This window comes from Ursus americanus, chromosome 30 (assembly GCF_024610735.1).
Source record: "Ursus americanus isolate L20-20 chromosome 30, mUrsAme1.1.p, whole genome shotgun sequence".
Classification (NCBI taxonomy): Eukaryota; Metazoa; Chordata; class Mammalia; order Carnivora; family Ursidae; genus Ursus; species Ursus americanus.
This window is the reverse complement of record NC_142156.1, coordinates 17,725,338-17,742,893: the sequence shown is the minus strand read 5'-3', so window position 1 is coordinate 17,742,893 and position 17,556 is coordinate 17,725,338. Positions and strand designations below refer to the sequence as shown.

The 17,556-nt window shown below is 41.6% G+C and overlaps 1 protein-coding gene across 10 annotated transcripts in view; it reads left to right on the top strand.

Moving 5' to 3' along the window:
* The window catches only part of IFT81 (intraflagellar transport 81), a 209,924-nt gene that overhangs the window by 84,331 nt on the left and 108,037 nt on the right, over window positions 1-17,556 (top strand). For all 10 annotated transcript variants that reach the window (XR_015722332.1, XR_015722331.1, XM_087857367.1 and 7 more), the window contains 5 exons: window positions 9,548-9,824; window positions 12,389-12,547; window positions 13,052-13,155; window positions 13,734-13,914; window positions 16,740-16,829. Coding sequence is in view for 8 of the 10 variants with exons in the window: in XM_087857367.1 (XP_087713493.1) it covers window positions 12,404-12,547; window positions 13,052-13,155; window positions 13,734-13,914; window positions 16,740-16,829 (519 nt within the window). In the remaining 2 variants the exon portion in view is untranslated. The remainder of the gene's footprint in view (window positions 1-9,547; window positions 9,825-12,388; window positions 12,548-13,051; window positions 13,156-13,733; window positions 13,915-16,739; window positions 16,830-17,556) is intronic.

The window sequence follows — 17,556 nt, the reverse complement described above, 5'->3', positions numbered from 1 at the left end:
GTTGTCATCATCATCATCAACAGTATCTTCCCAGCACCTGGCTCAGTGCCTGGGGCATAATTGGTCCTCTATATTTGTTGAATGAATGAATGAATGAATGAATGAATGAATGAATGAATGAATAAGTGAGAAATGAAGGCATATTTACTCATTAACCACTAATTTATGTACTTTGGAGAGATATTGGAAAGTCTTGGGAAAGAGGCCCAGTCTTTCCCTTTTCATTTGCAGAGAGGCGTTTTGTTCGTCAAAGAAATGACTTTAAAGGATGAGACCTCTGCCAAGCCGGAGTCAGGGGGCCCGAGTCAAAGTCAAGTGGAGTTTAGGACGCACATCTTGCTCGGCTTAGGCAAAAAAGGAAAACGGGCCAGGCTTTGTGCGAACTCGCTGTGAAACAAGAGCTGTTTTCAGGGCCCAGGAACACGCTCTGTCCCATGTTTAATTTCTTCCATCTGTCTGGTATCTGACCTCTGCTGCACTCGAAGGCATTGCCACACATTGTCTGCGCACGTTCCCATATAAGGTGATCTCTCTCTCTCTCTCTCTTCCTCTCTTCCCCTCTCCCTCTCTTTCCAGGGGTTGGCCGGCAGCAGCACTGGCTTCCTCCACCCTGCTCTCCCTCTCTTGGCCTTCCCTGGCAGGCTCTGCTGTGAGGATGGATGGCTGGAGAGTGGGAAGGGGCAGGGGGCTGCCAAGGAATGTGGCAGGTTTATTTTCGTTCCGGCTGCATTCTTTACCAGGCCTGCAGGCCCCAGCCACTTGGGGATGTCACATGCTGATAAGACAGTGGGGGTGACTGAGAACTGTGGCTCAAATCTGTAACACCCCAGGTGTGAGCCATCGTCACGAAGTGGGGGGGCGGGGGAGGGCAGGGACTTCGAGGTCATGGAACTCACCTTTTCCCACTGTCTGTGCCTGATTCCCAGAAAGACGAGTTTGATCCTTCAGAGAAGCAATTGCAAGAACTGAGATCTGTGACCACTTAGACACAGCTCTGGGCAAAACCCAACGTTTGCAGTAGAGTGGAGTCGAGCCAAGTCAGGCTGAAATTATTAGCTGTGTGACCTGAAGTTCACACAGGCAGGTTGCCTGACCTCCCTGCTCTCAGTTTCCTTATCTGTCAAAATAGGATCAACAAATCTACTCGATACTATTCTAGTATCATAATGAAATGTAAACTCGGCAAGGGCAGGGATTATTGTCAATTATGTTCACTGTTGTTTCTCCAGCACCTAGAATAATGCCTGGCACAAAGTTGGTGCTCAAATATGTGTTGACTGAGTTAAATGAGACAATGCTTTTATGTGCTCAGCACCCACTATCTGATAACTGTTTCTACCTATTTAACAGCAACAGATATTTATTAGGCAGCTATTAAGTGCTGGGCCCTGTCAGGTGCTGGGGACATAGCAGTGAACAAGGTCCTTGCCCTCAGAGAGCCTGTGTTCTAATGGGAGAGATATACAGCCAAGTAAATTAAGTTCAGAGAGGACTAAGTGCTATGGAAGAAATTTATAAAGGGATGTGGAAGAAGTGTGTTTTTTGAACCTTTTGACTGTGACTCACAGCAAGAAATATGTTTATTGTGTGACCCAAAGAACACACACGCATTTTTATTAAATTGAGATAAAACCTTCACAAAACAATCGTGGTAGAGTGTCTGCAAAGATGTCTGCCAACAGTTTAGTAAACATCATTCCTAGTACGCACATGCCGCTCCCTGGTCCAGAGGTGGAGTCTGTTTCTTCTTTCCTTGAATCAGGGAAGGCCTTACAACTTGCTCTGACCAACAGAATGCAAAGGAAATGACACTGCTTGTCCCGGGACTCCGCTTTAAGAGGCCTGGTGGCTCTCACTTTCATGCCGTTGGTACCCTGCTGCCATGTAATGAAGCCCAGGTCAGATCACTGCCTTGACGAGAGACCCCAAGGAGAAAGAGCATCCGCATGAAGGAGGAACAGCAGCTGGCGCCGAGGCCCTAGAAAGGAGGGGAGGGAGGGGAGCTCTCTTGGATGTTCTAGCCCCCCATGAGCCCCCAGCTGAATTCGGCCATCGGCTGACTCCAGCACATAACTGCGTGGAGCAGAAGAACTGGCCAGCTGAGCCCGGCTAACCCGCAGCCTTATGGAGAAGAAAATCCGTGTTGTTTTTGAGCTAATACATTTGGAGTGGTTTGTGACACAGCAAAAATATTTCTGACACAGTAATGTTTACCTTATTCTGTGTGATATTTTCTATTCCACTTCATTTCCTCCTCCTGAATGAGGAGGCGGAGACAGGCTGGGGGAAGGTTGGGGTGAAGAACAGCCCAGCAGAAGGAACAGCAGTGCCAAGATCTTGAGGCTGGGATGGGTTTGGTGTGTGCGAGCCACAGAAGGGAGGCTGGCGGTTGGGGACTAGAGAGAGAAGGAAAGCCTGGAATGAAATTAGGCCTCATGCCATGAGCTGAAAGGAACAAAGACAACCTGGGAGACTTAGGGTGGATGGTTGACCTCCCGAGGCCCTGACTGCCCACCCTTAATTTCTAACTGAAGTGAGATTCACATTGTATAAAATTAACCTTCTTAAAGGGAACAATTCGGTGACATCAAGTACACTCACAATACTGTGCAACCACCACCTCTTTCTCCAGAAGATTTCCATCACCCTAGAAGGAAATTCTGTACCCATTAAGCAGGTGCTCCACATTGACCCTCCTCTCAGCCTCTGGCAATCACCAGTCTGCATTCTGTCTTTATGGATTTGCCTCTTCTAGATATTTCCAATAATGATTCACACGGTATGTGGACTTTTATGTCTGGCTTCTTTCACGTAACAAAGTGTTTTCAAGGTTCATCAACGTTGTAGCATGGGTCCATACTTCTTTCTTTTTATGATTGAATAATATTGTGCTGTATATTTATACCACAATTTGTTTAGCCATTCATCTGTTTGCCCATCTTTTTGGCTCTGTGATTCCATCTATAGCACTCTTATAGACTTGGATTTGACGTCATCAGCCCAGAAGGGAGAAAAGTTCTTGGCAACATGAAGGAGAAGACCAGTTTGTGCCCTGCTGATCTTGGCCTTTACTTGTCCCCTCCCATCAACCTTTTCCTGCGTGATTCGGAGCTTCCTGATGGCCCAAAATGCAGCTCCACTGCTGGTTACCCTTAAATACTCCCCCTGAATTCTATAAATACACCAACACTCAGCTGGGAAAAAAAGAACTTGAAAGGCATTTGAAATGAAAATATACTTTTTTCCCATCATGGGCCAAGTGTTTTCTCTGTCCTCCCCCTCTGTGATTCCAGGGTAAGCACTTGGATTTTAAACCATTAGTCCTACCTGGATCAGAGAAGACTTTCCTTGGCAAAGCCCTTGTAGGCAGAGAAAGCCAGACAGCATGTTAACACTGGCCCTCCCACATAGAAAATCCCTTTGCCTCCTGCTTCAGTGGCCTGATTTACGGTCCTTCTTTCAGACTCTGCTGAGCCAGTTTCGAGCCAGTTTAGTAGGTTGGTGAAAATGGCTTTGGGATCAGGCCCACCCTGTCTGAATCTTGGCTCAGCCAGCTACCAGGTACGTGACCTTGGGCCCTCTAGTAACTCTCCAGGCCTCAATTTCCTTAATTATAAAATAGAAAAAACAATATTGTCCTTGCAGACTTGCTGTGAAGATTAAATGAGACGATATGGGTGTGGGCAGAGCGCCGAAATGAGATTAGGCCCAACTCTACGCGATGCCTGGAACTTCAGCTAGAGAGCCAAGGGAGCTTGGAGATGTGGGGTAGTTTGGTTGACCTCACCAGGCCTTTCTGCCCATCACTTGAATTGTATAATTCAATATATAACTCAATTTGGAATTCACTCAGCCTGCCCCCCAGATCCGCACTCTGCCATTTTCTTCCTGGCTCTGTGTCCTGGGAGCTCAGTCTGCACCGATGCCCTCAAGGGCTCTGCTTACCCCCTTTGGCACCCTATTGGGTTTAGCCAGTGAGATGCTAGGCGGGAGATCAGAGAGTTGAAGGAGAGTGAGGTAAAGACTGGCTGCATCTAATGGGTCCTGTTCGGCAACCTTCTCCGTACGACTACTGACTCTGTCGGGCTTCTGGTACGTGTTCCCTTCCGTTGCTCTGTCAGCCTTAGGGCAGCAATGCCTGCTTTCGTTGCTGTTTCTTGCGTTAGTTTTCCTAAACCCTCCCCGTACCTTTATAAATGGTCCTTTATTAAGCTCTCCTCAACTGCAGAGACTGTGCCATCTTTATCCTGCTAGGAAGCTGACAGATACAGAGATTAGCCATTTTAGTCCACCACTCAGATTTGCAAGAGGAAGGACATTATTTTATAATCAATTGAAATCCAAGTCTGAGATCCCATCCTGTCGTTATTGGGCATTTCCTTCTCACACACATCCTGGGGGTTGCCAAGTCCCTGGGCTCTCTTCTGCAGGGGCAAAGTTTCAGAGAGTCACTTGCTGTCAATCTTCTGTCACTGGCCCATCCTGGTGACTCCTTGATCACCCACCCATCATCCCAGACTGCCCTGTCCTTTCAGGTTCAATATTGTCAATGCTTCCCTGTCAGGCCTGGGACAAAGAGTTTTGGCCACATCAGAAGCTACTGGATTCACGATGTGGCTTCCTCATCTTCTTCCCTTCTTAGGAATTGCCCCAGAATGATCAACCTATGATCCTTTCTCATTCTTCTTAGCATCTCTCTTTTCTCTCCTTACTTTGGAAGGAACTCCTCTCTCCGCTTCCCCCTTGAGGACAATTGGTATAATCTCCCCCAAAGACTTCAGACCTTTACAAAAGACAGGAAGTACAACTTCTGATTTCAGCCAGCAAATCTCAAGGCAATGCAAATTGTTTCCAGAGGAGGAAAAACAGAAGGAGCACACACATAAATTAATATTTTAATAAATTCTGACACATATGTGAAGTACTTAACGGAGTTCCTGACATACAGTAAGCACTCAGTAAGTGATGCTGTGATTATTATTTGAGCCCAGTAGAAATGTTAGGTGCATCCTATATTTCAATCCATTCTTGTACCCAAGGACTTCATATGAATTGCACACTATTTTGACCCCTCTACATTGCCCATTAATCTCACGAAATCCACTAAAAAACTCTTTTACAAAAATGTAGTACCAGGCACGCATTTAACAAAACCTCTGGAATCTCATCCATCCAGTTGAATGTTTCACATATTATTTATCTTTTTACCTTTTAGGAAAGCACATTCTGCTACTAAACATACCCACAAGATTAAATTGCCAGAGCCAAGGCAATTTAGGATATATGTGAAACTCAATTCAGGTTTCCATTTAAATTCAATTTCTTTCCTCACCAAGTAACCTAGATGGCAATGGCATTAAGAGACAATTAATGAATAGCAGAATAACCCACTTCCGAATTTGTTCCTGTGTCTGGGTCATTTTTCTCAGTTTTAAAAGAATGAGATAAAGTGGGCAGTGTGCAGAGTAGCCCCAGATGGGATAGCATCTTGAAAACTGGCATTCTCTGAATACTCATGCAGAATCCAGAAATATCTCATGGTCAGGATGAAAGGTCTAAATTTAATACCAAAAACAGAAAATTGGCTTGGCTTCCCCATACTCTGCACAGGAAAGTTCTTGTTTGGAAGTTCTGAAATGAGAAGGGGCTAGAGGCATTATGTTCACAGCATCCTCAGATTTTTGTGGATACCTGGGGAGTCCACCTATATCTCAAGACCTCACTTGGCCCATGATGGAAACCTGCAGTGAAGAAAGATGATTTGTTGGGAGGAAATCGGGGAGAAGTTTTGCACTGATACAGATACTCCCCAGAATAAGTATAGGCTCATTTCTTCCTCTTCTGGTTTTGCCTACCCAGCTTTTAAGATTTAACCACCTTCCCTAACTACTGTAGGAGACATTTGTTCTTGTTTGCACTGCATCTCTACCTCTGGTAGCAGAATCCAGTTCTTCGTTTTTGGGAGCAGCCCTCCCTGGGCTCATCTATCAGAGTCATAGCAATTGATTCAAGAATGGCCTGACACACTTGAGACCAGTGAGAGCTGACCCTGGGAACTTGCTAGAACTATTGGAGAAAAGATTCTACTTTTAGTGAGGTTGCTAGGCTGAAAGAATGTAAACCTCTTGCTACTAGCAGCCCATTCAGAGGAAAGTGGAGATAAGAGAGAAATAGGGGGAGAAAGAATGTCAAGGTGACCTAGATCAAGCCATACCTGAAGGTATACTTGGACTTCATGATTGCATGAAATAACGACCCCCTCCTTATTTTAATTTTGTACTAAACGGGGTCTTGAAAAATACACTTGACCAGGCGTGATTTTTCTTTCCTCCTCTGAATAACCAGAGCAGAGGTTCACAACCGTGGATGGCCTTGCAGTATCTACAAGGTTAAATAAGGGAGTTGTAAGGGGCAGCTTCTAGTTTCTCTCACCTCCTCCACACCTGTCCCCTCCCTCTTCTCCACTAGAGGCTGGCAAACTTTTAAAGCACACTTCCATGAAACAGCATCTTCTTATCAGAGAGCTTTAGGTGAGAAGCAGATTGGGTATTTTAGTGTTTTAGTAGCAAGGGACAAGTGGGTTTCAACAACAGTTTGTTGTTACAACCAAAAACTGCTAGGAAATCCACATCTTTGGTTCTGTGTTCTACAGCCATGAGCACCCAAGAGGCTAAAATTAACAAGAATTCAAAGGAAAAGACAAACCCAAGAATGAATGGCCCCCCACGTCCCACTTACCCATGCCCCTGCTCATCTGATTTAGCCAGTGGAAGTGCTTTATCCATAAGACATGGAGGTATGTACACCGATGTTCATAGCACATTGTTCAGTATAGCCAAAAAGTAGAAACAATCCAAATGTCCATCATCTGAGGAATGGATGAACAATGGAGTATTATTCTGCCACAAAATGGAATGAGGTACTGATACATGCTACAACATGGATGAACCTTGAAAACATTATACTAAGTGAAAGAAGCCAGACACTAAGAGCCATGTACTTTATGATTCCTTTTATATGAAATGTCCAGAAGAGGTATAGTCATAGAGAAGGAAAACAGATCCTGGTTTCCAGGAGCTGTGAGGTGGCAGGTTTTTTAAAAAATTGGGACCTAGGAGATGATGGCTAAAGGAAATGGGCTTTCTTTTTGGGGTGATGAAGGTGTTCTGTGATTAGATAGTGGTGATGTTTGCACAACTTTGCAAATATGCTAAAAGCCACCAAATTGTTTATTTTTATAATAATTTTTTAAAAGTTTGAGTAGTGTCGACACACATTGTTACATTGGTTTCAGGTGTACAACATAATGCTTCAATTTCTCTCTATGTTATGTTATGCTCACCACAAGCATAGCTACCTTCTGACACCATACATCACTATTCCAGTATCATTGACTATACTTTCTATGCTATGCCTTTTATACCCATGACTTATTCATTACTTAACTGGAAGCCTTTTTCTCCCACCCCCTTTCAATTATTTTGTCTAACCACCCCCAACCCCCCCTTCTCTCTGGCAACCACCACTTTGTTCTCTGTATTTATAGGTATGATTTGGCTTTTTGTTTGTCCATTTGTTTTGTTTCTTAGATTCCACATATGAGTGAAATCATATGGTATTTGTCTTTTTGAGTCTGACTTACTTCACTTAGCACTATATCCTTTGGGTTCATCCTTGTTGTCCCAAATGGCAAGATCTCATCCTTTTTCACGGCTGTGATATTCCTGTGTGTGTGTGTGATATTCCTCTGTGTGTGTGTGTGTGTGTGTGTGTGTATCTTCTTAATCCATTTGTTTATCGATGAACACGGGTTACTTCTATACCTTGGCTATTGTAAATAATGCTGCAATAAACACAGGGGATGCATATATCTTTTTGAATTAGCGTAAATGATATACTTTAAAGGGGTGAATTGTATGTATGTGAATTATACCTTAATGAAACTTTTTTTTAAAAAATAGAGTCAGGATAGGGATGGGAATCTTTCAGAAAGACTATCTCACATAACTGGACTTCTCTTCAGCTATTAAAAATGTCAAGTACAGTTCTGTCAAGAGACTTCTTTGGGGTTTACAAGGAAGACTCAACATAGCATCTAAGAGGGAAAAAAAAGTCTTTATGTGGGTGGCTTGACTTGGGATGTAATCAGCCTTCAGTGTTGTGGAATTATTGCTGAGAAGTTCTTCTTGGACTCTTCATGAACCCATTCAAGGTTTTATCTTAAATGAATCAGGGGGTGGTAAGTCTTCCTTTGGCCTGTATCTGGGCCCTATAAATAGTCAGAGACCTAATATGAGCAGGCTTCTTTATGTCTCTCTTTTTTTGGCTCAAGTTGGAATATAAGCTTATATTTGGATCCCAAGAAGCATGCTGACTGGCCTCAAATTCTTCCTTGCGTTCCAGGACAACCACATTAAGCATAAAATCCATTCAAGTTTGAGTGCAAAGAGTGGATTCCATTGCTTACTCCAATTTACACAGGATTGCATTCTCATAACTGAAAATTGTAGTGTTTCTATAATAGCTTCAGCAGGCAGAGGAGGAACTAAAAACTACCGGATAAACCACTCTTATCTTTCTGTAGCCTACATCTGTAGACTCTGTAGAAGGAGCAAATCTAACCATCTTGTTTTTTAAAAAGTAGGGGGAAAAAAGGTAAAATGTCCTTAGCTCTTCCAGTGTCAGGCACTGTTCTAACCACTTTACCTGTATTGACACTCTTAGTCCTCACATCAGCCTTTTGAGGAAAGTATTATTATAGCCACACTTTACAGAGGAGATCAGGAAAGCTCAGAGAGGTGAGGCTGCAAAATGGCAGACCCAGGTTTCAAATCCAGGTGGCCCAGAGAATCTCCTAATAGGGCCACCAGGATCAATTAATTATGCAGTTCCTTATATGAATCCTTTATTGTTTCTCCCAAAGTTATTTAAATTATTTAACTTTTCAAGGTTTTAAGTGTTGCCTCCTCCAACTCATCAGGAGCATCTGTGAGCTGGGGTGGGTTGTCGTTTTCCTCCAAGCGCCCGCAGGATGCCTCTGCTTGATAGTTCAATAGTCAGAAGGCAGCCAGCAATGGATTCATCTTGCAATGTTCTGTTCTCTCTGCCTGAAAAAAAAATCCCGTGTGGCTAATTTTCACTGATCCTTAAACATCACTTTATCTGATAGAACTTTTCCTGACAGTAGGGCCCTTTCAGCCCTAAATAAACTCGGGATACTTCATCTGGGCTTCCCCATTATTGGGCCATTTTATGATCGTATTGGAGTTGCCTTTCAATCATCTCTTTATCCGCATTAGACTCTGCTCCTTGAGACCAGGAGCCCTGTAGTAATTCCTGGCTTCCTTTGCATCCCCAGCAGCCAGCACAGGGCAAGGCAAATAGGAGATGCCTCATATGGAATTTGTTTCCTTTTTTTGTTTGTTTTATTTTGCTCTAAGACTGATGCTAAATCTGTAGTTGGTTTCTTCCAAGATGTTTGAACAGGCAACTAAGTTTTCAGGGCATGAGGAATTTCATTTTTTTCTTCTCATATTTTCCTTGTCAGCTGACATCACGAAGTACAGTGGTCTCCGGTCCTCACCGTGGCTCAGGACTCGTGAACGCACTTTGCACGTGGGCCCGGCACCTCGCTTTTCCCAGCCAGGGACCTCGGCCCCAGTTCACGCCCCCGCGGGCCCCACGGAAACGCCCCGGCCCACCCGCCGGAAGTGACGTAATGCCACGGCCTAGCAACCGTTGCCAAGGAGCTCGTCTCTAGGAACCCAGTAGATCCTCGATGCCTCCTGCGGGGGGGAAAAGTGGTTTCTTGAGGAGAATTTGAGGTAACCTCGCCAACACGCGCTCGGAAACTCCCCCGAGGCCCCCCAGAAGGAAAGAACTCCCTCCTCCTCCCTTTCCCAGTGCAGCACCTTCGCCAGTGGAGGGTCGCAGCGTTTAAGCGCCCTGCGCCGGGGTCGGTGCCTGCCCGGCCTCGCGGGGATCCAGGCCGCTCCCCCGAGGGTTGAGCGGTCGGGGAGACCAGATTACCCCCCGCGAGGTGTCTGGGTGGGACGTGGGGTCCCCTGTCCCATGTCCCGAGCCCCGGGGACAGGGGGAACACTATTTTTGGGAATCTAAGAGGCTGCTGGTCCAGCGCTCGTGCCGGCCTGGGACCAGGGCAGCGTCGTTTCTGTCCCGAGTTGTGCCAGATAAACGCACGTCCTGGTTTTAATTCTTCCCCCCACCCCCTTGGGCTCTTACGTGGGTAAGTGATCGAGAATTAGTGTGGCGACTTTCCGCTGGCAGAGGGAGAGTAATTGCTTTTGCTAATTTTAGAGCTCAGAGCCCACTGGGCATAGACAACCTACCTGTTCAGTACATCTTTGTCCTTAGCGGGTGACCATCTGAAAGCTGGTGGGCACCTAAGGGGAACCCAACTAGTTTCTTTTCCTTTCCTGGTAACGTTTAACTCGTTTATGGAAGTGTTTTGTTCTTGTTTTTGAAAGGGAAAAAAAGTATATATATGTTATATATTATGTACATTTAATTTCTAAATCATTGAACCTACATATGTAAGGTTATGACGTGGATTTTTACTTAAGATATTTTTACCAGTGAAAAACTTGCATCTCCAATGTGGATTTTTATTTAATTTATGTAGAAGTTTTCCTTTTGTAGATTAAAGGAAACCTCAAAAATTTAAAGCACATTGGTTATCCTTTCTGCTGTCTTTTGCCTTATTTTTTTAAACAATAATAATCACTTATTCATAATTTTACATTTAATGTTTTCCAGATATCCAGCTCCATCCACCCAATTAAAAAAAATCTGTTTCAGAGAAAAATGCATACAGCCCCAATAGCATCTATTCATTTCTTAGTTAAAAACTATTAGGGAACACTGAAGTAATTTTTTCTTTATTTCTTTTTTTAGCAGTTCATTTTTTAATTCCTTTTTTAAATTGCTAGTTTAAAAAATTGCCGGCCTGCAAAATTTCTACCACTTCTTCCATACTAAACGATTTGATACCTTCATGCAGGAAACACTAGGAACCTTGGTAAAGCTGCTTCAGCAGTTAAATAATCAGATATTTAATTTTTTAAAAAGTTATGATCAGCACCAACCTACTTAGGTTTATCTTTCTTTTTCTGGCCTTGGGCCTGTGAACACATTTATCCAGTCTGTGGAAGAAGTCACTGTTTCGATGCAGTGAGTAGTCACAGATAGAATTAGGCACAGATAGGTCCTCATGGAATTTACATTTTAGTAGAAAAGAGAAAATGTACATTAGTCACTAGTACAAAACAGAAAAGTAACTCTAGGAGAGCAGTGCAGATAAAGTGTGGTTAACTTGGAGGGCAGGTGCTGCTGCTGTTATTCTGATGGAGTCTGTGGGTGATAGCTTGAGAATGACCTCCTGGAGGAACGTGCATTTGGAGGGCAGACCCTGAAAGACGGTTAGGATTTGTACTTGTGAAGAGCAGGCAAGGAACAGTCTAGGCAACAAAACAGCATTAACTGAAGGCACAGGTGGAAAAACTAGGGAGCAGTAACTTTCAGTCGGGTGAAATTTAAAAGAGTGAAAGGTAACAAGTTGGAAATAAAGGTGGGAAAGCTAAATTGAGCTAGATCCGAAAAATCAAAATCCAAGAAGTTTGGACTTTATTTTGTGGGCAATGAGAATCATACAAATGATTTGAAATAGGAGAGGCAGGGGCCAGAAAACTCGAGGCTGTTACCTCATTGAAGGCACAGGGAAACAGGCGTGAATTACTCGACGGTGGCAGATTTAATGCCTATAGTCCATAACACCCCGTCCATAATGGGTGAAGAGTGCTTGGTGGAGGAAACCAGAACAAAACCAAAGAATGCACACCCAGACTAAAGCTTGCAGCCTCCACTCAGCTTCATTTGGGTATGGCTGTGCACAAATGTGTGCCCAGGGTGGCCAGATCTGATTTTGAAGAGAAACTGGACGTCTGGATTTTAATGTAAAAAAAGGTCCCACTTTTAAAACATGGGCTGCTAATTAAAAATAAAAATTAGAAGCATGTCTGTAGCCTAAGAGATTTTTACCCCTGGGTAATTGTGGAGCTGAATGGGAGAGATGTTGATGTAGGTGGGATTTATTATTCATTTGTCCATATGAATTCAGTGTTAATTCAGATGATTGCTCTCTTACCAGACATATATACACACCATTTGGTATTCAATATTAGCAGTATATACTGTAACATTCATAATAAAGTCTTCGTATTCTGATTTCTTTCAACAAAATAACCCTTTTCACAGCATTTTGTGTGCCATGGAGATTTATACTCTTCATTCCTACTTCCTATAAACTTAATACTGATTTTTTTCCAGAATGTTTGTTATCAGTATTGAGGAATTTTATCTCTATTTTTAGTTATAAGACCCAATTATGAGTGATCAAATCAAATTCATTGTGGACAATCTCAATAAGGAGCCTTTTAGGAAGAACTATAATTTAATCACATTTGATTCCCTGGAGCCAATGCAACTATTGCAAGTTCTCAATGATGTTCTGGCTGAGATTGACCCGAAGGTAAGAGCTTTCTTTTCTTGTGATGAAAAGGGTAGCAGGAAAGCCAGTTTCTGCCTGTAAATATCTGTGAGTCTTGGGCCTTATTTTCCATGCCTGTAAAGTAATAATAAATGATCTTTAAGGTTTCTCTACTAGCTTAAAAATTAAATTATCTGCTTGTACCTTATTTAGAAATTATTTCTCTACTCCAAACACAAATTGATTTGGTCCTGGAATGAAAATGCTTTTATAAAAGGTTTTATTGTATTGCAAGTTAGGTCATGTCTCTTATACACTGGTCTTTTCCACTGGATACTTTTTAAGCTTGACGTTCTTAATACAAATCCTGATCTGACTTGTATGTACCCTCACTTGGAATCTGGGGGCCTCTGTACTCAATCTGTTTTATGAAGAGACCATTGTGCCTGTTATGTTCTAGTACAACAATTTTGTCAGTGAGTTTAAATATTGTTCTTTGTTAGGTATACAACAATAACATATTTTTTCAATTTCTTTATCTGTTAGCAAGTTGTTGATATCAGAGAGGAGATGCCAGAGCAAACAGCCAAAAGGATGTTGAGCCTTCTTGGTATCCTTAAATATAAGCCTCCAGGAAATGCCACAGACATGTAAGAATTTGATCACATGTTGCTTTCTTAAAGCTATGTTTGAATATCTAAACTTTTATGGGCTACAATCAGTCTTTCTAGGCAATACCTGGTCTCTCTGTCAATGGCTTTAGAACATCACTGAGTTTAGAAATAATCTTGAACTTTTAATATTATTTTGTCATGTAGAAGTCTTAAGTGGGTCGGTTTTCCCCCCTAATCAAAAAAGTCAGGCAAATCCCACTATTCCATTTTATCATTTATCATTTATCTGCTATCCTAGATAAAAACAATAACTTAGATTTGCCCAGTCAATGAAGTATTAAGGGAGACTGTACCAATTAATGGTTCCAATAGAACCTCCCCATATAGTCCAGTTATATATTGTGTGCCGAATTTTATGTCTGTTGTTGCTATACAGAATGACTTTAGAATAGCCTTGGTTTTATCTTTTTTTTTTTTTTGGAATAGTCATGGAAAGTCATCAAGAAATTGCAAATTAAGGTTTGAGCTTTTAACTCTTTTCAAGGTTTATTTGTTATAAGCCGGGGGGGGGGGGGGTCAGTGATCATCTGCACGTGTTTCTTTTCTTTTTATAGGAGTACCTTTCGTCAGGGTCTGGTGATTGGAAGTAAACCTGTAATTTACCCAGTGCTTCACTGGCTTCTTCAGAGGACTAATGAACTGAAGAAAAGAGCATATTTAGCTCGTTTTTTAATAAAACTCGAGGTACCAAGTGAGTTTCTTCAGGATGAAACTGTGGCTGATACCAATAAACAGGTATAAAATACACAAATGGTATTTTTAAACTATCTGTTATGGATATCAAGGTGCACATGTTCAAATACCTGTTAATCTCTCTTTAGCTGATTTGCTTCTCTGTATTTCCAGGTGGCATCTAAAGGTAAAAATTAATGTTCAACCGTAGTCACATGAAAATACTGACTTTTGTACACAAATACCATTTCAGTGATAGGGGTATATAGATAGAAAAAAATCCTGAGATTAGGATTTTAGAATAATTTATTATTTAAGAATTGTGGGTAGATAGGATTTGGGTTTGGGACTGCAGAGCACTTTCCTAATCAGTTAGATGATTGTACAATTTGTCATCCAAATCAGAGAGAAAGGGACTATCATAATAATTACATGAAGGAAAAGGTATAAATTGACACTATCCTGGACAAAGCAGGACCTGTGAGCACCTGAGAGGATTTTATACAGGCAAAGAAGCTAGGCTTGAGATCTCAAAGGACTTCCCAATCAGGCAGAAGGTAGAGAAAGGGCCAGGAGTTTGAAATTTCAGTGTAGTTTCCTCCTAGAGTTTTAGGATGGTATTGGGTTCTGACCTTATAGTCTTAAAGCTCTTGACTACTTTTGGGGCACCTTGGTGGCTCAGTCAGTTAAGTGTCCAACTCTTGGTTTGGCTCAGGTCATGATCTCAGTGTCCTGAGGTCAGGCTTGCACTCAGCTCAGAGTCTGCTTGGGATTCTCTCCCTTTCCCTCTCCCTCCTCCTCTGCTCCCCCCCCACAAGTGTGTATGCTCTCTCCCTTTCCCCCAAATAAATAAATAAATAAATAAAAACTTGCCCCCTCCCCCCAAAAAAAGAAGCTTAAAAAAAAAAGTTCTTGACTACTGAGGATTCTGGCTGGTCTGGATCTTGGTCCTGGGATTTCAAAGCACATTGCTGATCAAAGACTATGGAAAGAGGGGGGCACCTGGGTGGCTCAGTCGTTAAGCATCTGCCTTCGGCTCAGGGCGTGATCCCACGTTCTGGCATTCTGGGATCGAGCCCCACATCAGGCTGCTTTGCTGGGAGCCTGCTTCTTCCTCTCCCGCTCCCCCTGCTTGTGTTCCCTCTCTCTCTGGCTGTCTCTCTCTGTCAAATAAATAAATAAAATCTTAAAAAAAAAAAAAAAGACAATGGAAAGAGGGGATTCAGGTTTAAGATTTCAAAGGACTTTGATTTAAAAAAAGTGCCTTTGGGGGCGCCTGGGTAGCGCAGTGGTTAAGCATCTGCCTTCAGCTCAGGGCGTGATCCTGGCGTTCTGGGTTCGAGCCCCACCTCAGGCTCCTCCACTAAGAGCCTGCTTCTTCCTCTCCCACTCGCCCTGCTTGTGTTCCCTCTCTCGCTGGCTGTCTCTCTCTGTCAAAAAAATAAATAAAATCTTTAAGAAAAAAAAAAGTGCCTCTGTTTAGCCCTGTGTACTTTTATTCTATGCTATATACATAGACTGATTTGTGTAGTTTGTTGTGAATAGTTTGTCACTCTCCCAATAGATTATGAGTTCTGTGAAGACAGGTATTGTGTCTTATCCATCTGTTTTCCTCCAGGGTTTTGTAAGAGTTGTTGCTGTACAGTATGTGCTCAAAATTGGGATTGGATCAGAACAATCAAAACTACATGTTTTTCATCCATATATTTTGTTATTTTGGATAGCCATGGCAGTCACTCAAAATAGTCAATATTGATCTCTTAAGACATTTTGGGTGTTGAAAGATCTATGTAAATAATCATATCAAATGTTATAGTAGATGTCATGGGAGAAGTACAGCAGGATGAGACTACCCCTGCTCCTACATTTGAAGGCTTTACATAATGTAGGAAATAGAGAAGTGTAAATATGAAATACTTTCTCCTTCTTACACTCCCCCATCAATAAACTTGATAAAAACTAATTCCTCTAGAGGAAGTTTATTAATAGCTTTTACTAAATATGCCCAGATAATTAATGGAAGAATTAATGATAAAGACATGTTTATTCTTGAAACATATCTGAGGTGTATATCTAATATGACTTAAACATTTAGCCTGTCATTTAGCACAGAACCTAATTTAAAAAAAATGTACGTTGTCTTTCTCAATGAGGAGTTTTAGAGTAAATGATTTCCAGATTTGTAGGATATGATTAGTCAAGAAATATATTAATTTCCTGTCATTGCTCACAAAAAAATACTAATTTTTAAACAATTTTGGTAAGAGTTGTGATTTTTTTCATTCATTCAACAAGTTTTTATCGAATATCTCTATCAGTTATGCATCATGCTAGGCCCCACGGATACTAAATTGTACAGGATAATAGGATTCTTGTCCTCTTGACTTTTGCTGTCTAATGGAGGAAGACAGACAAGTAACTAGGCAATTATAATTTTACATGATTTTTATTCTGATATCATTACAGTCTGATCTAGAATAGGTATAGGGCTAGAGAAGTCTTCTCTGAGGATGGTGATATCTATGCTGATACCTGACAGATGAACTGAATGTATCCAGGTAAGGAGTGAGGAAGTCAAAGAGTATTCTCAGAGAGAATAGGCTTTGTAAACTGGAGGTGAGAGCATAGAGTATTCCAAGGATTGAAAGATCACTATAGTGGGGTATAGAATGTGAGTTAGGGAAGTAACCAGAGTGGAGGCTGGAGAGTACTTAGTGACCAGATTATACACACCTACTTTTTTTGTGTCTTATATAAATGTTTAAGGATGTATTTTTAATGTTGTTATATAATGATTTAAGTAATCACTCTAAGTTAATTGGTAACCTGATGAAGAAAAGTCTACTGGATCTAGTCATGAGTTTATAATTTTTTAATTTGTCTTTTAGTATGAAGAGCTAATGGAAGCCTTTAAAACTTTGCATAAAGAATGTGAGCAACTCAAGACATCTGGATTTTCTACAGCAGAAATAAGAAGGGTAAAGAAAAGAAAATATAAGAACAATATATTTTTTTTAGATTTGAATATTAGTTTTCCCATTTTTGTTTTTAGTTAATTCAGTATGAGTCTTAAGCTAGTGATAGCAAGTGGCAGCTTTTCTTTTGTTGAACCTTTGCTAGTTCTTTACTGAAGAAATTAATGATACTAAGGTAAATTAATAATGTGTTCTTACGTACTATGTAGACTACTACCATGGATTAAATAGATTATATTTTGGGTCTTCCTCTCTCCCTCTCTCTCTCTTTCTCTCTCTTTCTCTCTATATATATAGTAAAGAATATATATTATATCAAGTATAAAGTATATATCATATATACTAAAAATATATAATATATCTAATATATAATAGAAAATAGAGATGAGAACAAAGAAGAAAAAAAAATCCAATTGCTACCCTTTCAGGCTTTATGTGTATATTTGTGTTGGTGGGTATTTGGGATCATACTATATACATAGTTACTTGTATCTTGCTTTTTTAATAATTGCATTGTGAATATATTCACATTGTTATCTTTCTAAATATGATTTTTTTTTTTGAGAGGGACTGGGGGCAGGGGCAGAGGGAGAGGGGGAGAGAGAATCTTAAGTAGGCTCCATGCCTAGCTCGGAGCCCAGCATGGGGCTTGAGCTCACGACCCTGAGATCATGACCTGAGCCAAAATCAAGAGTTGAATGTTTTATACCAACTGAGCCACCTAGGCACC